This window comes from Nomascus leucogenys, chromosome 13 (genome assembly GCF_006542625.1).
Source record: "Nomascus leucogenys isolate Asia chromosome 13, Asia_NLE_v1, whole genome shotgun sequence".
In the NCBI taxonomy this organism is placed as follows: Eukaryota; Metazoa; Chordata; class Mammalia; order Primates; family Hylobatidae; genus Nomascus; species Nomascus leucogenys.
This window is the reverse complement of record NC_044393.1, coordinates 50,903,513-50,924,849: the sequence shown is the minus strand read 5'-3', so window position 1 is coordinate 50,924,849 and position 21,337 is coordinate 50,903,513. Positions and strand designations below refer to the sequence as shown.

Here is a 21,337-nt window from a genome sequence, read left to right as displayed (position 1 = left end):
TGAAATACAGCAGTATCAGGGGAGCAGGGGCAGGTTACTTAGGGGAGCCCCAAGTTTACATAATTCTGGGGGAAACACATTAAAAAGAGAATATAAACTTTCAAGTAAGATTCAGGGCCCATGCAAGCGTCAGTTTCTATAGCTTTACAGCAGATCCACGTCTACTGCAGAAATACAATCAGGTTTCTGGTGGCATGTCTCATGCTTGGAATACACAACTGAGGCGATTCCTGGCATGTGTGTACCCCAATAGCCACAGGGTTTACCACCTCTGGGGGCTGTGCCTCCACTGTTTGGAAGGTGACCCAGGCCCTGATGAAAACAATGGGTTCTCCTGCCAAATGCCTGGCTGTAGTTCCAAATTGGTGGGCTGTGGGCCAGATGTGGCTGCATCTGGTTTGTTGTGGTACTGTTTTTTTTTTTTTTTTCTTGTAGCCTTTCTTATAAATGTGAATGAAACTTGCCAAACTTTAAAAACCAAAAAATTTCAAATAAAGACTTGATTTTTTTTTCTTTCTTCCTTCTCTTGAGAAGGTGGAATACTGTTCCGTATTGGACGTGACAAATAAGTAGCTTTAGAGGAGGGCACACTCACCCTTTGGCCAGTCCCCATCTGAGTCCTTCCTCTGTTCAGAGTTTCCTGCCTATACCTTGGAGACATGAATTCATGATAAGGCCCTGTTCAAGCCAGCAGGGGCCTTGCTGGCTTCCCCCTAGTTCCTGCCTTATCCCTATCCTAGTCCTTTGATCTCTGGCTTCCTATCTTTTGGTGTCTTAGTAATTTGTATTTCTTATTTTAAAATAAGTAGTGCAGGATGAATATTTATATTCCATTTAAACAACATTTTTGTATAGGTCTTTTTCAGCTTGCACTGGCCCATTCTTAGATTACTTCATAAAGAACTACATGTGTTACAAATTTCCTAATTTTTGTGTCCCATTTTATACATCACCTCTTTCCTTTTATAAAAATGATGCACGATATTAAAAATTTTGTATTGGAATAAAAGATTGACAGTTTGGGAACTTTAGGCCTCCTACTGACAGGTGGAGAGGAGGGGGAGTCTTGATTAGTGTTGAACTGTTCCTTCCCATTGTCAACTCCTCGATATCAGGGTTGTAATCACCCAAGGGCCAAGCAGAACTCTCCCTTCCTACCACAGGCATCACAATACATGACAAAAGCTATACTCAACCATTCATTTTGGACCAGTTCACTGCTGCTTGCTATGTTGGCTTCTGCATGAACTCCTTGGGATTTTGCATGAGGAAATTTCAGAATTAACAGGAAAAAATGTGATGGAATTTATTACAGATGGATACTTTAAATCCTTTTTGAAAAAAGGTAAAGTATCGATCAATGTAGCAAGCAACAGAAATATACAGCCAATTCATAAATGATGTAGTAACCTGACAAGCAAATATCAACAAGACTGAGAAAACTGTTTACTTAGGCCAAAAAAGCCAACGATCTTTCCCATGTAATGCCACTGCTTTTAGATTCAAGTTTCAAAACAGTCCTATTTGGGGCATTAAAACTTATACTTCAAAAAATAAAAAAAATCGGAGAAAACTGCAGTTTTGAAAAGCTAAGTTATCCCCCAGTAATAATCTATTTCAAATTAACACACAGCCTATATAGTTGGAAAAAGAAAAGATTTTTGGATATATATTTTATTTGACAGTGTTTTAGAATATCATACAGTAAACAAGATTTCTGTAAAAGTTAATTTATCCATAGTGGTGCGTTTCATAAAAATAGTTGCTCACTTACAGTCTTTCTGTGACTATTAATACATGGAATTATATTTATAGAGATACAGCTGTACAGGGTAAATTCACAGCTAACACTACACAAATATTATTTGGAATGGGATTTAGATGATGTGCTGTCTTCACAGGTTATGGATTACAGCCGCATAAAGCAATTACTGCACAAGTAGTAGCTGTGAACTGTGCAAATTAGAGTTTATGCCAGTGTAATCTCAATTTTTTTTCCTTTTGTAATACATGGAAAATAAAGTCAGAGGATACAGTACCAGGACGTGCAGCTACACTACAGAAGCATTGTCCAAAACCAGATTCAATAAATTAATGGCAAACTATACTGGGATTTCTAGTCCAGGGGAGAAAGACTAATTGAGATTAAACCAAAAGCATTATAAACTGCTACATGTGTTTGTGCTTTTGTTTATGATGAATGGGTTTCATTTTTGGAAATTGCTTTTACAAGCTGCAAGATCCTTCACTTAAGGCTTTCAACCTTATTCTCCTCCTGTCAAACAACTAAACTACTCTGATGTTTGATGAAAATTAAACTGCTACTCAGGATACTGCAATTACAAGGAGAGGGAATGATCAGCCCAGGGAGGCTATTACCTGTGACCTTTGAGATGGACCTGATCGCCCCTTTTACTTTTTAGACTACAAGGGCAGGGAGGTGAAGTTTATTTGCATTTGAACTCCTGTAAAGAGTTAGAATATGGGAAGGATGAAGCCTCATTCATTCAGGGCATATTAAAAAGAAATTGCCTTCAGAAACACTTTGCCTTTTAATATGTGTAGCTACAGTAAGTACCAATGGCTAATTAATTGAAGCTAACATTTTACAAAGAAATGCTAAAACAGCAGGGAAGAAAGGCAAGGCTTAGAATTTTACTGGGAGGTCAATCACAGATCCATGAAAATAAACATCTAGAAGTTGCTAACAAAATAAAGTGGCAAAGAATACAAGACGAAAGAAAACTAATGGAAACAAAAGGAGAAAGGGTAAGGAAAGAAGGATAAGCAGAAAGGAATGCTAAAAAGACGTTCTTTAATGAAAATAAATTGGTTGTGATTTTTTAATATTATAATCTGAGAAATATAAGACAAATACTCTGCCTCTGCTCTGTCAAAGTGCAAATGAAGTCCTGGAGACAGGGTTTAAAATAAGACAATAAAGTAAGTGAAATCACATTGCTGACAAAGAAGCTATCCATCTCTGCTAGCCTGGGACGACAGAAAAGCCTCTTCATAAAGGAACTGCAGCGTTGCCTATCTTGATTAAACAAATTGTGGTCCTTCAATTATAAAATTCATATTTTAGAGAAAAACCAATTAAGATCTATGAGCTAAACTGCAAAATTCTGACTTATGGCAAACTGTTCCCTAGGATACAATTTTTAAGACCTTTTTTTCTACCACTGAAAATGTACAGAAATATGATTTGATCACAGAAATGGCAATAAAAATGGCATCACACCAAGAAACTCACTAGATTTCTAAGTCATCCTGCAGGAGGCAGGGAACGCTGCTGCTAACACCGAGGATGGATGCCAAGGGTGAGCCATGGAAACATGTCATGGGTGAACGGTTCCGAATGTGTCAAAGAAACCCTTTAACCCCTGTCTAGATATGTCGAGAACAATTTATTTACAACGCTTTAGATCAATTAAAAGATATAATCTTGTCTCAGTTTCAGCTTGCTCCGTGCAGTTTGATTTTTAAGGCGATATTCCAGTTTGTGATTGCTCTTTGTCCTGTTTCTTGATATAAAGTTTGGATGACATCCAAATCCTTCATGCAGTGGGGAGGAATTTTTTTTTTCTTAAACTAAAGCTACACTGCACTGTCTCTCTGTGATGTTCTTCACGTTATTTTGGTTCTTCCGTAGCTGCCAAAGCCCCCACAAGGGAACCGGGGGCTTTAGGATCAGTTTAGGTCTGCGCGTTGACGCGATGCCGCCCAAGCACACCGGACACGTGGGACTTCACGTCGACGCTCCCAGGCCTTGGTGCCTCGTGGATCTATGCGTGTGACAGTGAAAATAAATTAAAACGCCGTAAGACGGAACCTAAGAAGAACGGCCTGCGCCGGGACGGGCGGGTTGACCGTGGCCGGGCGGCTCATCTGCTGGCGGCCGAGGCGCCGGGTTTGAGGACGCCCGGCAGCTTGTCAGAGCCCGGCACCTTCCAGGGCCCCGGCGCGACGGCGGCCTTGCGCGCGGGGGCGCTCCCCGGGGGTCGCGGGCCCGGCCGGGGACCCGCGCGCGCACCCGCCCTGCCCTCGGCCTCCCGCGCGCCGCTGCCGCCGCCGCCCGGGCCGGCGAACGCCGGCGCAGCCCCCGGGCTTTCGCGCCGGCAGAGCTCGGAGCCCGCCGCCGCACGGGGCGCCTCCTTCCCACCCGCCCGCGCCGCGTCCGCCGCGTCTGCCGCCGCCAGCCCGGGCGCCCGGGCCTCCGAGGCGGGCCTGCCGGCCTCGGGCCGCCCGTGGCCGCCGGGCGCCTCCTCAAGCCTCGGCCGCGCGGCCCTCTGCGGACTCGCCGAGCGCTCCCTTTGCTCCCCGAGGCGCTGCTTCTTCTGGCCGCAGGCTGAAAGCTCCTTTGGTTTCCTAACGTCGTGTTCCCGTTTGATATCCCAAGTTGGGCCTGGGCTTATCTGGTGGGAAGGGTCGGAGGGTGGGGCTGGATGTGATGGAGAGAATGGAGCCAGGCCGTCGTCCAGGGAGACGCCTACTTCCGGCAGACCTGGGGCGGCGGCAGCGGGAGAACTCCAGGGGGCGGGTTCGTCTGTGGACGGGAAGCACAGGCGTTAGCAGTGGGGCACGCAGGACGTCCCCGTGCCCTCTCTACGCCGGGGACAGGGGCAGGCAGCTGGGGCGACTGCTCTCAGGGGCCGGAGCCACCGCCGCCCCCACCCCCACCCTCACTGCCGAGAGGGCAGCGGCCGCGCCCCCGGGGATTTGGGGGTTCCCTCCACCCCGCTTAGCCCCCACGCCCCGAACCTCGTCCGTGGACCGGGGAGGCCAACGCGAAGCCCAGGCCTAATCCCTTCGCCTTGGCCCTGCTAACTTCCGGGGGTGTTTTCGGGCCTGATAGTCCTGTGTAGACAGCTCACTTGACAGCGCTTGAATAAATGGGTCTCCAACTCGAGTAGACCTTGGAATCACCAGGTTGGTGGTGAAAAATACAGATTCCCCGGGAGGAGCAGGCCCGGAGGTTTCAGCAGCACGGGGCCCAGAAAGTCCTCTGTATTTTTATCAGGCACCCAGGTGATTCTGAAAAAGGTGGCCTAGCAGGGGTGTCCAATCTTTTGGCTTCTTTGGGCTACCTTAGAATTGTCTTGGGCTACACATAAAATACACTAACGATAGCTGATGGGTTGAAAAAAAAAGAAAAAAAGGTCCATGCATAAATCTCATAATCTTTTAAGAAAGTTTACAAATTTGTGTTGGGTCACGTTCAAAGCTGGCGGCGGGTTGGACAAGCTTGGTTTAGAGCCAAGCTTTGAGAAACACTGGTCTGGGTTCTCTCGAAGTTGGGAAGTGACGTTCTCAACCAGTAGGTGTCACTCAAAGCATATTCCTAGCTGCTGTCAGTTTCAGAATTTGGATAAATACATTTTAAAACGATCATTTTTTAAAAAAAATATCGTCCTTAATTCCATTTTTTTTCTTCGCCAAGTCCGGATGGAACTTAATTCTTTTTAGTACTTCTAACATTATGGAGGGCCCCAGGACTAAGATAATTCTTTCTAGGAAGTCTAGTTCCAACATTTACTTAGGATTTAAGTTACCTACTTCCAAAAAGGATTTAAGACAATTGACAACATCAAAACACATATAAAACAATGATTAAAATGAGAGATGACTTTTTTTTAAAGCAACAGCTGGTCAGAAGCCAAGTAGAAGGACAGATGTATTAGGAATCTGAGATGAGTTAGCTACTACTGTGAGCAACAACAGTTCCCTGGAGCTTCTGGCCACTAAGGGGAAATGAAAGCAGGGAAATCCAATTACTGTGAATCCTTGATATTTGTAAGAAATACGTCTCATGACCTTGGAAATGCTCAAATTTTGTGATATTCTAGAGTGTAATTTTTCTTCCACAGAATTGGTATATGGTCATGAGTGGAGAACAAAGAAACCACATCGATAGATTTGAATTCTGGGTGCCAGGTGAGCCTCCCTCACTAGCTAAAAGATTCAGTCCCACACAGCAACCTCAGTGCATGTGATTCAAGTTCTTGCCTCTGTAACGTGTCAGAGGCTGTCAGGGATACTTGTGCATACTCAGTCCATTAATGTCCAGGGTCTACTTTGTTTGAAACTTGAGGATTCTTATATAGTACCTTTGATACTGATTTATAAAGCAATAAGGAGAGGAAAAGGGCAGTGGCATTGGTTTTCCCAATAATTCTGGCCATCTTTAGAATGGCAAATCAAAAACGTTTCTCATTCTATGTGAAATTCGAATGGAACATTTTGGGCATAATGTTAACCTTCCTTCTTCCATACACTGATGTCCATTATCATTTTCACATGGTAAAATCCTAGAAGTCCTGGAATCTAATCCTGGCTCTGGCATGTATTTACTGGCGACGTGATTTTGAACCAACAACTAAATCTCTCTGAGCCTCAATTTCTTCCTTTATAAGATGGGGATAAAATATCCAACTTTACGGATGTGAGACATACACTTTCTAAGGGAAAGCACTTTGCAAAGGGAGGGTCAATCATATTTTTCTTCTGCACCCCAGCTGCTGCCTACTTATGGATTGGGCTCCTGTGGAAGCCGCCTCATTAACTAGTACCCTTGCACGTGAGGTTTTGAGTAAGTGCAATAAGGCAGTCATTTCCAGGTGCTGTGATTCCCAGGTGTTGTTTTGCTACACCTCAGGTATCCTTGGTCACTTTAAGGAATAGTCTGAAATCCTCAAAGGCAAATATATCCAATGAAAATGAGAATGTGTTCTACTTTTGGGTGGGTTAGAGTTTAAAATCAGACTAACAAATGATAGGTGGTGGTAATCCACCCATCTAGTGAGATACAGCTTAGAAGAGTTAAAAAGTGTTCTTCAAAAGGCCTAACTAGAGGGTAGCTTGTGCAAGAGTGATCTCTGACTTGGACCATGGTAATGATATTTCACATTTTAATAGCTCTTTTCCCCTCATTACATCACATATGGTAGAGTTAATTAGCTGGCCTCAAATTACTTCTTAGATAAAGGGAGAAGGTTGATATTACTCACACCATTTCCTGAGGGAGGAATTGAAGCAGAGAGAGGTTAAGTAACTTGACCAAGATTACAAAATGGGCCAGTTGGGAGTAAAATTTTGAGTTTCTTTACTCTTTTTACTTAGAAATTGTCCCAAGATGTTACCTTGCAAATAGGATCAAAGTATGTGAAATGGGCATGAACAGTGGCCACTGCCAACTGACAGGAACCAGATCTTGTCCTTAAGCAGAAGACATAGCATTTATTTCTGAACATCTTACTACATATCTGGCATTGAACTGGAGAGTTCCTATCCAGAAAAATGAAAAAATATTAATCCATCCATCACTAGTTGGCTTCAAATTACTTCTGAGATTCAGGGAGACACTCTTTTCTTTCCCTCCAGTGATTTTTCATATCATAAAAGGTGAAATTATTCACAAATTCAAAGATTCCTCTTATAAAAGTTTCTCAAGAGTTTGTTTATAGATCATTAAACACTTAACAGTGAGAAAAACTAAAAGCTAAAATGTTCTAAGTCATTACGGATTAAAAATATTAACAAGAAACTAAGATTTACTATATCATAAAGTGATTTAAAGATGGATATCTATATGAGTGGTTGAATATTTTCATTTTTCTGCAAAGGAACTCTTCAGTTCAGTACCAAACATGTGTCTGTCCAGGCACGAGCCTGCAAAGCTCTGTAAAGCACAAGGGGCCTCTTCAGCAGGCAGCCCGTATCCCACCTTGCCCTATCACCTGCCTCAGCAAGGTAACACAGATTGTGCTGGACAGGAAGAGCCCTTCTCTAAGACTGGAAAATCTAGTTTTTATGAAATCTTGACATATAATAACCAGAAGAGTTCAATTCAGTTCTGCTTCCTTCAGACAATGTTTTTCTCCTTCCTGCCTCCCTGCCTCCCTGCCTCCCTGCCTGCCTACCTGTTTCCCTGCCTCCCTCCTTCCTTCCTTGCCTCCCTTTCTCCTTTTTCGGACCTGGGCATTGGCTAAAGTGTGTGATCATCTTTATTTATGAGGTGGTTGCCAAGGAAGATGTGCTACACAGCATCGTTCATGTTCTGAGATGCTCTAACTACAATTAGAAATAATAGAGACCCATCCTAGAAGGATGAAATCAGCCATATCTGGCCTGCAGCCCCTTTGTCCAATGTCCCCAGGCCCAGTGGCTGAAATTAAGAAGGAAAATCCTTTCATTCCAAACTGGCTTCCTCAGCCTGCCCTCTCCACCACCACCCTGGTGAAACTGCTCTAGTCAAGGTTGCCAATGACCTTTCTGATGTGAAATCCAGAGGACTCTGTATTCAACTTAACACAGTTGGTCCTCCGCATCCATGGGTTCTACATCTGCAAATTCAACCAAATGAGGATGGAAAATATTTGGGAAAAAATACAAAATAACGATACAACGATTAAAGGTAATACAAATTAAAAACACAGTACAGCAATTGTTTACATAGCACTTACATTGTGTTGGGTATTATAAATGACCTAGAGATGATTTAAAGTATTTGGGAGGATGTATGTAGGTTATATGCAAATACTATACCAGTTCATATAAGGGACTTGAGCATCTGAGCATTTTGATATTTGTGGGGGTCCAGGAACCAATCCCCCAGAAACTAAAGGATGACTATATCTCAACCACATTTTTTCACAGGTGACTACTTCCATTAACAAACTGGACTCTTGGCTGTCAGGACACCCCATTCTCCTGCTTTTTATCCTACTTCTGGCAGTTTCTCCTCAATTTACTTTGCAGATTCCTCTTATTTTACCTGACTTCTTTAGGGCTTGGTCTTACATAGTTTTCTTTCTCTGCATTCCCTTCTAGGTGTTTTCATTATTCATGCAGCTTTTATACAACAATACTCCCAAATGTTTCTGCTGAGCTCTACCAGCTGTACACTGGTATATCCATCTGCCTTCTTGATGTCCACTTGGACAGTTCATTGGCTTCTTTAACAAGTCCAAATAGAAATCTTTTCCCCCCAAGCCTATCCTGCACTCTGTCCCTTATTTCCCCATCTTGGTGAATGGTACAGTCATCACTTGGAGTCATCCTTGATTCCTTTCTCTCCCTTACTGCACAAATACAAACCATCTGCAAGACTTATTAGTCTTATCTTCAAATATATGTGAACTCTGTCAACTTATCTTCACCTTCACTTTCACCGCCCTAATTCAAAATATAGGGATTTCCTGGAACAATGCAACCAATGTGGGCTGCTGAAGACACAACTGAAAGAGGGCCACGTGTGGACATCTTTCATAAACCCTTGGGGATACTGTTGAAGACAGAAATTTCGAAAATGAATTTCAGTGCTAGTCAGAAAAGAGAAGTGTAGTCTACTGTGAACCACATACCCTCCCCAGGGCAACTAACCTAATTACCCTACTCAAGGGATTGGCCTGCCAAGCTATCATTTCTCACATGGGCTACAAGAACCCACTCTTCTTTCATTCTACTCTTGCCTACCTCCAGTGATTATCTGTATAACATTCACAGCAATCTCTTTGAGACGTAAATTAGATCATGCCATTCCCTTGCTTGAACACTCAATGGATCTCCACTGCTCTTAGATCCAAATCCAAAATGATTTAACATGGCCTAAAAAAGCCTGCATGACTGGCCCCTGCCAGCCTCCCCAGCTTCATTTCTCCTCATTGCCTATTCTCTACCCACACTGGTCTTCATTCAGTTCTTCAAATGCTCCAAGCTCACTTTCTATTCTGGGACATCATTGTTGACTTCTCTGCTGGAGGAAGCCTTCCCCACAACTATCTAAAAAGAACATGGTGGGTTCCTTTTCATCCTTCAGGACTCTTAATATCATCCCAGAGAACTCCAATCTACAGTAGATACTACACACCCCTCAGCAGCTTCTCGATTTTATTTCGTTGTAGTAATTATAATGTGTAATTATACTTTTGCTTGCTTATTTGATAAACATCGGTCTCAAATGCTAGCTGTAAGCTTCATGAGGGCGATGACCACATTGGCCTTGTTTATCACAGTGTACTTAATAACTAGCATAGCCCTTGACACAAAAATAAGTGCTTGATGAATATTTGATGAGTGAATACATATATTCCACAAATAGAAATGGAAGACTTGAAACCAAATGCTGACTTGAGGAAACACTTTAGGGCAAAGGATTTTCATTTAAAGTATAATCTGTCAAAAACAGGTTTGTGTTTGGAGCTTTGATCAGTTTTGAGAGGGATGATGGTGGTGAAATGGTAATGTGTATGTGAAGCGGGGGGGGAAATGGACTAAGTTTGGGGAGAGTGAACAAGGAGGAAGCCAGCCACAGAAATACACTGGGAAGAGTTCCCAGCTTTCATCGGAGGCCCCTTAGGATGGACAGGGATGAGGAGAAGCTCGCATTCCCAGGGCGCAAAGTCAAATTCCGAATTTTTATGGATGTTCTTTCCCTTGTTATGAGCTCTAATGATGCAGTGATAGCTTTACTTAAAGGAGCTCTGTCCCTGGGAAGTCATTAACCAACATGCCAGAAAATGTTCCAATGAACCCACAGGTAAGATAGACTCTAAATATCTTATATTCCACTGTGGGAGAAGCAAGCCCCTCTCCTAAGTTAGGATCAAGTTTCTTACCCTTCCTATTGTCAGTTCTAGCCAGTTTGGATCTTTCCTAGAAAACAGATTGATTAATCCATAAGTACATATCAGTATATATACACACAGATCACATACACCCCATTACTTTTGAATTAAAAGATGTATGGTTTCTCAAATTATCTTGTAGGAGCCCAGCAATATTAAAAAATAAAATGTGCTCCTTCACTTCATATGCCAGAGGTAAAAAATCTCATCTACAGATATTGTGTTTCAACAGCTTGTTTATGATATATAACCAAAGTGATGGTAAAACCAGAGAGCTGACCCGATAGGAATAAACTGCTTGTTGCAGTAAATAAGTATCTGTATTCTTGGTTTTCCCATATGGCTCTTATCTCCAGCAAACGTTTGTACAGAAGAGGAAAGCATAACCCACATCAAGGGAGAGTTAATTTTATCCTGTGCTGAAGACACAGAGGTTGAGAAAGAAAAATCTTTTAAGGATTGTGCCCAAACTATAATGGTTCATTTGCATCTGTTCCACCATCACCAAGGTGACTGCTTTTTATAACAAAACATAAACAAGAAAACCCTTAGAAGGGAGCCAGAGACTGTGGGCAAGGGTGGGGTTCAGGTGGGGCTGGAGGTGGGGTGGGGAAAGAGACTTTGTCAACTGTCCCATGCCTCACCAGTGGCCTCAGGGCATCCAGCTTCAGGCTGGGTGTTTCCAAAAGCCATGAATAAGAGTTCCTGCATTGATTTCCTACTCTCAGTACAGGGCACGGACCCAGGGCCTAACGACTGCGTTTTGGATTAGAGTGGTCAGGAAGATAATAGAAGCATTATTGCTATTGATACTACTCATAATGGCAATAGCTAACACTGACTGAGGTGCTTACTAGAAGCCAGGCACTTTTGAAGGCCTTGAAATGTATTAACTCATGTTAATACATGTAAACTGACACATTTTACGGATGAGGAAACAGAGACATAGAGGTTAAGGAACTTGTTCAAGGCCACACAGCTGGTAGCTAAGGGGCATTGAATGGCTTTTGGAATTGGGTAATGTTCTACAAACTCAGCTGAAACACTGGTGCTGGATGTCTTTACTGTCTGCTAGTCTGATTGAGAAATGAGGGCTCATGTCTTCTTCTGGGGCAGTATAACAGAAACTTCCATCTAAAGTGATTGTCAGAAGCAGGTCCATCATTATTCCTAATGGAGACTCCGAAACGCCATTTGTGTTTGAACCTTGGACTTAGTCGCTATGATTAGAGCATTGATCTGTGAAAATGATAGAAATATGACCTGCAGGCCGGACGCGGTGGCTCACACCTGTAATCCCAGCACTTTGGGAGGCCAAGGCGGGTGGATCACCTGAGGTCAGGAGTTCAAGCCTAGCTAACATGGTAATACAAAAATTAGCCGGGCATGGTGGCACATGCCTGTAATCCCAGCTACTCGGGATGCTGAGGCACGAGAATCGCTTGAACCTGGGAGGCAGAGGTTACAGTGAGCCGAGATCATGCCACTGCACTCCAGCCTGGGTGACAGAGTGAGACTCTGTCTCAAAAAAAAAAAAAAAAAAAAAAATATGACCTGCAATCAGAGAACAATAAAATTGGATTTTTTAAGGGCAGGGATAGTACTATCTACTTAAAAAAATATCTTCACAGTGACATTCCTTGAAGCTGGATTGAATTGAAAATACTCATATTAGATACTGGAGACACTGAGTCACTTTGAGACATAAATACTTTTACTGCTTAAATGACTATAATTATTCTGTAAAAAGATCCATGAATTTAGTGTCATTTGTTATAAAAACTCTTTCCTGTTGCAACCTACAGTTGTCTGGGGTTAGACAATACTGGTGTGTTTGTATTGAAATCTATTTTCTTTTGATTTAGAATATTATAGGAAAATACTAAAATGATTAAGGTAGATCAAAAGACAGTAATGTGAAGTCATTTGGCATTCAAAAGAAAAACCTTTTAAGAATTGTGTTCAAACTATAAAGGTTCATTTGCATCTGTTCAGCCATCACTAAGGTGATTGCTTTTTGTAACAAAATATAAACAAAAGTACCTTAAAAACTGCAGAACAAATTATTTTACTTTGCATTTGCTCTTTCTGAAGCATTGTTTCCAAGTATGGAGCCATCGTTAATGGCCTTCAAACATGTATTTGTTTCACTTTTATTACCAGAGATATAGACTAGATGTTATGAACGTTAATAATTTTTATAATGGTGATGGTATTTGCTTATTGAAGCTTCACATTTATATTCATTTTAAAAGCATAATCAAAGGTGCAGCAATGAATCTGTGGCAAGTTTTAGCTCCCTCTATGGCCAAAAGGGCAAATCTCACGGATAGGTGGGGCTGTTAACAATGGAGCGGCTATCTACTGAGTGCCTTCTATGTACTAGGAACTCTGCTGCATGGATCACATATGTACATAACCTTTTAATCCTCATAACAGTTCAAAGAACTATGGCTCACACCTGTAATCCCAGCACTTTGGGAGGCTGAGGCGGGCAGATCACTTCAGGTCAGGAGTTCGAGACCAGCCTGGCCAAGATGGCAAAACACCATCTCTACTAAAAATACAAAAATTAGCTGGGCACACGCCTGTAATCCCAGCTACTCGGGAGGCAGGAGAATCTTTTAAACCCAGGAGGCGGAGGTTGCAGTGAGCTCAGATTGTGCCACTGCACTCCAGCCTGGGCGAAAGAGCGAGACTCCATCTCAAAAAAAAAAAAAAAAAAAAAAAAAAGAACTACATTGCTATTATCCCCATTTCAAAGATCAGGAAGCTGAGAGGTAAATTAAGCAATTTGCCAGGACCACTAAGCTAGTAAGTGAGAATCAGGATAACTGACTAACTCTAGAGCGCAAGCCCAAAATAGTACTCTGTTATATTAATAAGGTTTTCCAAACTTTTCCACATTGGGACACATACAGAAAAGGATGACAGTGCACTGGAGTAAACATGAAAATGATCAAGATCTGAAGATACCAAACCCTTTCTGAACACTCTGAGGGCTAAGGGGGGCAATATCTTGGTATAACTCATGAGAGGTGTGAGCACAGGTTAGGAAACTCAGGTCTATTTTCTAAGATTTTAAAAAATCCCAGACTGGTTTGGGAATGTGGGGATGCCTAAGGATGAGTTTGAATGAGTAAAATCTGCATTACAGAATCTATGAGAAATGTGCTGGATCATTTATTTCAAGCATGTGTTAAGTGTTTGAATGATGCTTGGAGACCTTCTTCCCCTCAAATATTTAAAGACAAGCTTTGAGGCAGTGGTTTTCAAACCTGTTTAGAAAACAACACATCCTCCTTCTCAAATATGATTTTAAATGAAAGCCCAATATGTAAAACAGATAAAAATGGAACTGCTTTGGTTAGTCAAGTAGGACCCAAAGCCTGCTGCCACCCACCCTGACTCCCAACCACAGAGGCCCTTTAGGCCATTTCTTGGGATGCTCCAGGCTCTAACAGAACAGTCTGCAAACCACTGCGTGTCGAAAACCACTGCGTGTTGAAAACCACTGCATGAAGAAGTGGTGTCTCTCAAAGGCCCCATTAAAGTGCAGAAATCTCTACTCTGGTGGTAGAAAGGCAAGGAAGTCAGAGATTTGCTCACTAGACTGTGTTTTTAAGTATTGGTAGCTGAGAGTTAAGACTCCAAAGAAGGGAGATAAAGCACAGGAAGTTTTGCTGAAGTAAGGGGGTTGGAAGCATCTGTCACACAGCAGGGAAGGACAAGCTTTACCTTTCCATAATTGTTTCTAGGGCACTCAGTCACTTGGAGCCTCAGCTGACTGTTCACAGTCCTGCTGAGTCAAGATTTGTCCTACTTGTCTTTAGGAAGCAAGTCAGCAACTTGTGGTAGAGAGTGGCGACTGGGAGACCTGGCTTCCACCTCTAATTCTGCCCCTTGGTGTGAACTTGGGAAGTCATGTAACATTTTCAGCCTCAATTTCTCACCTGTAAAATGGAACAATACCTGCCCTACTTCCTTCTCAGAGTTGTAAAGAGCAAATGAAATAATCTATATGGATGTTATATGCACGTTAGCCATTAAATTAATAGTTTGAATCCAGTTATTTTTATTTTTATTTTTTGAGATGGAGTCTCTCTCTGTCACCAGGCTGGAGTGCAATGGTGCGATCTCAGCTCACTGTAACCTCCGGGTTCAAGCGATTCTCCTGCCTCAGCCTCCAGAGTAGCTGGGATTACAGGCACATGCCACCACGCCCAGCTAATTTTTGTATTTTTAGTAGAGACGGGGTTTCACCACGTTGGCCAGGATGGTCTTGATCTCTTGACCTTGTGATCCACCCACCTTGGCCTCCCAAAGTGCTGGGATTACAGGCATGAGCCACTGAACCCAGCCTGAATCCAATTATTGAATGGACAATTTACCAAGATGATATGCGAATGGACAAATAAGCACATAAAAGAGCATCTTTTCTGTTCAACGTCAGTAGTAGAACAATAAAAATGAAAACTACAGTGAGGTACCACTGCATACCTATATGGCTATAATTAAACAACAATGACACAACTGAAAATAACTGGCAAGAACGTGGAGCAATTAAGACTGAAATGGTAGAGTAGCCACTTTAGGAAACAGTTTGGTAGATCCTTAAACATTTAGTTAACATCTGACTCAGGAGTCTTACTCTGAGGTATCCACCTGAATGAAATAAAAACTGTGTTCACACAAAAACCTGTATGCAGATTTCTATGGTGACTATTCATAATCACCAAAAACTGGGAACCACCCAAATGTCCATCAACTGGTGAATGGATAAGCACTCTGTGGTATGATGGGATAGTTCTCAGCTATGAGATGGAACAAGTGACTTATACACTCCATGTGAGTGAATTTCAGCTGAGGTATGCTTAGTGAAAGAAGCCAGATTCAAAAAGTGACATACTGTGTGATTCCATCTGTATGACATTCTCAAATAGGCAAAACTAAAGGGAGAGAAAACTGATTAGTGGTTTCCAGGGCTGGGTGTAGGAGGAGGCTTGACTACAATGGGGGATAAGAGAATTTTAGGAGGTTATGAAACTGTTCTATATCTTAATTATGGTAGTGATGATATAACTGTGTATTTTTGAAACTCATAGAATTTACACCAAAAAGGGTAAATTTTAATGTATGTAAATAATACTCAATTTTTAAAATGGAAAAACTTAATAGTGCTGATAAAGTATTTTTAAACCTGGGTGAAGAAACCTTTTTAAGTTGATTATACCTTTTGGAAAGAATATTTCCACCACTACTTTGCTTTATAGCTTCAAGCCTCTGTGTCCCTCACCATTGGCTCAAGATGAGCCTTAGCCCAATGAGACGGATAATGAATTCTGAGTCCGTAGAGTTAGAAGAATCTGAATTAAAGAGGTTTTATTTAATCTTTAGAAGGCATCTTTAATCTCAAAGCTTTTCTAGAATCGTGTTCTTCTTCATCACAGAAATACAGCCCTGTCTGAAGTGGCAGAGAGCTGAGAAAAGGGATGAGAATAATTAATCAAAAAGCACTTATGTCACGGGAGAGATGATGGAAACTGATAATAGCCACATCTTGCCAAAGATGGAAGAGGTGGAAATGAATTACTCAGAGGATACTCTTGGGCTCCAGCTAAATCCATACCTTCTGGGATATTCAACATCTTCCTCCTGACCTCTTCGTCTCCTCTGTAAACTATGTGCAGGCCTCGGGCATATGACTAATTCACTTCTAGACTAAGGCCTCATAAGTGATGTGCAACTAGATCCCCAACAGCGTGTCGCCAGGGGACAAAGCCCCCCCCCCCCTTTTTTTTTTTTTTTTAACAATTCCGGCTGTTTAAAAAGAAAATGACTTAGTGAAAATAGAGTCCTTGTGCCTGGAGCTGTCCAATTGTGTTATTGTATTTCAGCAAGGATATCCTTAGACATTTTTTACTGTACCCAAGCTTTATCTTTCAAAACCCTTTCTTCTCATTCATATCTTTCCACATTAGAACCCAATACCCAGCTTCTTTATTCAACAAATATTATTTATTTCTTTAGTCACCCAGGCTGCAGTGCAATGGCAGAATTTCGGCTCACTGCAGTCTCGACCTCCTAGGCTTAAGCAATCCTCCTGCCTCAGCCTCCTGAGTAGCTGGGATTACAGGTGTGCGCCAACACACCTGGGTAACTTTTGTATTTTTTGTAGAGATGGGGTTTCGCCATGTTGCCCAGGATGGTCTTGAACTCCGGGGCTCAAATGATCTGCCTTCTTGGACTCCCAAAGTGCTGGGATTGCATGTTTAAGCCATTGTGCCTAGCCAACAAATATTTATTCAGCATCTACCTTTTGTGTTGTACAGGTCTATGCACTGAAAATATGCCTGTGAAGAAAGCAATATTTCTGTCTCCATGGACCTTACTATCATACTGGAAGAGACCAAAGATTAATATACAAATAGGTGATAATAGAAAGTCTGATATGGATTGGTGCAATGAAGAAAAATAAGGTAAGTTAAGGAGATAGAAAGTGGTGGGTGTTGTTTTAGATAAGCTAATCAGGGAAGGTGATATTAAGCAGGGATTTGAATGCAGAGGAGGAGAAAGTCATTTGGATACTTGGGCTAAGAACAGATTAGGCAAATGTAACAGACAGTGCAAAGATCCTGATGAGGGAGGGCTTGACATGTTCAAGGAATGACAAGAGGACTGGGAGGTAGAAGGCAGTGTGAGATCATATAGGGCTTCAAGAGAGAGTCTGGATTTTGTTCCAAGTGTGATGGAAGCCACTGGATGGTTTCAAGCAGAGAAATGGTATTTTAAAAGGCCCAACACAGCTGCTGTGTGCAAAATAGATTGCAGGTGGAATCAAGAACAGCAGTCTGGAGGCTACTGTGGTAGCTTGGGCAAGACATGATGGTAGCTTGGATGTGGGTGATTGTGATGGAGGTAGGGAGAAGGGGTTGGATTCAGGATATCTTTTTGAAGATAGACTAGAGTGGGCCTGCTGATGGATTGAATGTAAGGTGTGAGGAAAGAGAGCAGTCAAGGAGGACCCGGAGTTTTGTATTTATTCACTAGAATACACCAGTCTGGGCAACATAGCAAGACCCTATCGCTACAAAAAATAAATTAGCTGGGTGCGATGGTGGGTGGAGGTTGAGGTGGGAGGATCACATGAGTCCAGGAGATCAATGGTGCAGTGAGCCATGATCATGCCACTGCACTCTAGCCTGAGCAACAGAGTAAGAGCTTGTCTCAAAAAAAAAAAAAAAAAAAAAAAAAGGAAGAAAAAAGAAACTACTAATTTTTATACAGGCTTGTGCAAGGCACTGGAGAAGTAAAGAAGAACAAGACACAGTTAGTGCCTTCAGGGAACTCATGGTACTATTTCAAATTTCTAGACTTCTAGAGGGAAGTACAGGGTGCTGTGGAGTGGGCGGGAAGAGAAGAGATTGTTCTGTATATGGGCCTTAGGGAAAGTGTGAGTTTGAGTTTGAAGGGAGAATAAGAGTCCACTAGATGCAGAGAGCAGGCAAGAGTATCCCAGAAAGTGGGATCAACAAGGGCCGAGCTCAGTGGGCTGCTGTGGGAAGGGGGAGGGGTGCATGGGATGGTGGTGGAAGAGGTGGAGGCTCAGAAGGCAAGTTGGGGAGAACCCTATGTGCCAACCAAGGAGTGGGACCCTCACCCTGTAGACAATGGGCTGCCAGTGAGATTTTTTAAGCAGGAGACTGATGCTCAATCCCTCCGTCTTACCTAAACAGATGAGTCAACCCAGAATACCAACAAATAAACTACATGTGGATTACAACTTATTGCAGTGTTTTAGGTTCTTTTATCAGCAAATTTCTATGTTATTTGTATTGACAAGTAGAAGCACGTTCACTCTTAGGGTGGAGAAATTCTACTAATCTTGTGGCTAAATAATATCGAACAGCTACTTTGTGCCAGGTGCTGTGTTTTAAGTTTAATTTGTTATGACAAAGTGATGTGCCCTTAAGGAGCTTATTATAGGAGGTAGACATAGAACAAGTGATTTCAAATGTGATGAAAAGAAAGTTGGGGGGAAAAAGACAAAAGGTGCTACAGAAGCATTTAATGGAGGAGGTACTCTCATTTAGGGGTTCAGGGAGGCCTCCCTGAGGAAATGGTCATTAGGTGAAGACTAGCTGATCATAATTTTATTATAAGCAACAGAATCATTCCCTATTTCTTTAATAATCAGCCATTCTTTCAAGTGGCCCCTTCTCTTCTACTTTGAAGCACATCCAGCTCTTGCCTACCTTGAAAAGAGGAAAAAACCAAATATCTCACTTCATTTTATTTTATTTTATTTTTTAGATGGAGTCTTGCTCTGTCACCCAGGCTGGAGTGCAGTAGCGTGATCTTGGCTCACTGCAACCTCTGCCTCCCGGGTTCAAGCAATTCTCCTGCCTCAGCCTCCCTAGTAGCTGGTAATACAGTTGTGCACCACCACGCCAGGCTAATTTTTGTATTTTTAGTAGAGACAGGGTTTCACCATGTTGACCAGGCTGATCTTGAACTCTTGACCTCAAGTGATCCACCTGCCTTGGCCTCCCAAAGTGCTGGGATTACAGGCATGAGCCACTGTGCCCGGCCGAAATATCTCACTTTTATACACCCAAACTAAGCTTTTCATTATTTTCTAGAATCAGCCACATAATTCTGACTTTCCTACAGTCTTACATCCACTCATTCATTCACCTGTTCAAGTTCTTTGCCTCCTGCGTGGTATTTGGGGGGACTCCACATGGATTCCGTGGTTGAAACACAGGATGTGAGGTGCGGCGTGAAGCAGCGGAAGCCATGGTGCGCTTCTGCATTTGCGGGACATACACAGGACTAGGGCGTCCACTGTGCAGGTGCTGGAGACGCAACGGAGGGTTTGAAGACTGGGCATAAGAGGTGTGTGTTAGATCCCTGGCATGGGTGCTGATGCGGCCTTGAGATGAGATGAGGAGCCATGGTGGCAGGCAGGGCTGCTGTGCAGGTGAGAGATGGGACGGGGCAGGACAAAGCAGAGCGCGAGGGATCAGCTCTGGAAGGTAGCGGAGGAGAGAAATAGCAGGACTGAGATGTGTGGAGGTAGTGGAGGGGAGAAACAGCAGGGCTGAGGAGGTGCGTGGAGGTAGGAGTGAGTGAACGAGGGGTCCCAAGAGAGCCTCAGGGCTCCAGCTTTTGTGACAGTGGATGGTGATGCTATAGCTGAGATTGGGAACAGATTGAACAAGCAGGTTTGGACCTGCCCAGTGTGGGGATTCTGAAATCTCCTTTAACCTCTTCCTTTCCCTTAATCTCTCTATATAATCAGTCATTAAGTTCCCTCAGTGTTTTTTCAGAATGTCTCTCAGGTTCATTCCCACTCTCCCGAGGTTGACCTCAGCCCTTATTGCCTTAAAGTGAGACGTTACATCATCATCCTAACAGGCCATCTGGCCACTGGCTTCCACTCTTCAGCCCAGCCTGTATTGTGCTTCCTAAAATACACCCTCTTATTTGACATCTAATCATGGCCTGAATATTTTTTTTTTTTTTTACTTTATTGTAGTAAACCCTTAGTCTATCCCTTGCTTCTTCATGTGTTTACTCTCCTTTTTATGTCTTTCTTTCACAATTAAATGATTTATTCCTTGAAGACAGAAACTGTATTCTAAAGCTTCTTTGTTAGTAGTGCCTTCCAAAAAGTTTTGCCCAACAGTAAATTTGTGTTAAATTTAATTTTACTTTAAAAACAATAAGAATACAATGTGGTGAATATTATTTTAAAGTCTCACATTTCAAAACATTTTTCATCAGGTATTGGCCAATGCACGTTTGTGTGTGTGTGTGTGTGTGTATGTTTTAAGGCATATTATCCAAATTTTTGCCAGTAGCAACCTGAGGTGGATTACCTACTGAATGAATTCCATTTCAGTAGCTGACTGTTATGTCAGTATCAACCAATGCCAGGGATAGGAAAGAATTGAAATCTAGAGTGAGGCAGTGTAGATATAGATCTTAGCTTCACTACTGAACAGCTGTGTGGCTTTGTGCAAATTACTTAACTTCTCCAATCATAAGTGATATAATATCTATCCCAAAGAACTGTTAAAAAATTAAAATTATGCAAATTTTCATAAAAAATAAATGAGCATCTAACATGGTTTTTGGCATATAGTAAGCACTTGTAAATAATAATGATAATGGTAAAAAAACAGCTAACATTCACTGGGCGCGTGCTCTTCATACTCAATGCTGTGCATGCATTCTGTCATTTAAGTTTCATAACAAACCTAAGAAGTAGATACTTCTGCTGTTTTTGTTACACAGATGAGGAAACAGAGGTTCACAGAAGTTAAGTGGCTCATCCAGAGATTGTCCCCTTTTATCCTCTTTAGGTAACTTTTTAGTTTTTTTAAGACAGGGTCTTGCTCCGTTGCCCAGGCTGGAGTACAGTGGTGATCATAGCTCACTGCAGCCTCGACCTCCTGGGCTCAAGCAATCCTCCCACCTCAGCCTCCTGAATAGCTGGGACCACAGGTGTCTGCCATGCCCAGCTAATTTTTGTATTTTTTGTAGAGAAGGGGTTTCTCCATGTTGCCCAGGCTGGTCTTGAACTCCTGATCTCAAGCAATCCACCCACTTTGGCCTCCCAAAGTGCTGAGATTATAGGTGTGAGCCACCACGCTTGGCCCCTTTAGGTAACTTTTATCTTAAGCTCCTGTAAGGAGAGAAAA

General features: G+C 42.5%; 1 protein-coding gene across 13 annotated transcripts in view; it reads right to left on the bottom strand.

Moving 5' to 3' along the window:
* Positions 1 to 1,656: 1,656 nt before the first annotated feature.
* The window catches only part of MAGI2 (membrane associated guanylate kinase, WW and PDZ domain containing 2), a 1,476,658-nt gene continuing 1,456,977 nt past the window's right edge, over positions 1,657 to 21,337 (bottom strand). For 7 of the 13 annotated variants that reach the window (XM_030825454.1, XM_030825457.1, XM_030825456.1 and 4 more), the window contains 2 exons: positions 10,620 to 10,656; positions 1,657 to 4,549 (listed from right to left, as the gene is read on the bottom strand). In XM_030825454.1, coding sequence (XP_030681314.1) covers positions 3,888 to 4,549; positions 10,620 to 10,656 — 699 coding nt within the window. In that variant the 3' untranslated portion in view covers positions 1,657 to 3,887. The remainder of the gene's footprint in view (positions 4,550 to 10,619; positions 10,657 to 21,337) is intronic. The other 6 variants (XM_030825458.1, XM_030825461.1, XM_030825462.1 and 3 more) reach the window with 4 other exon arrangements.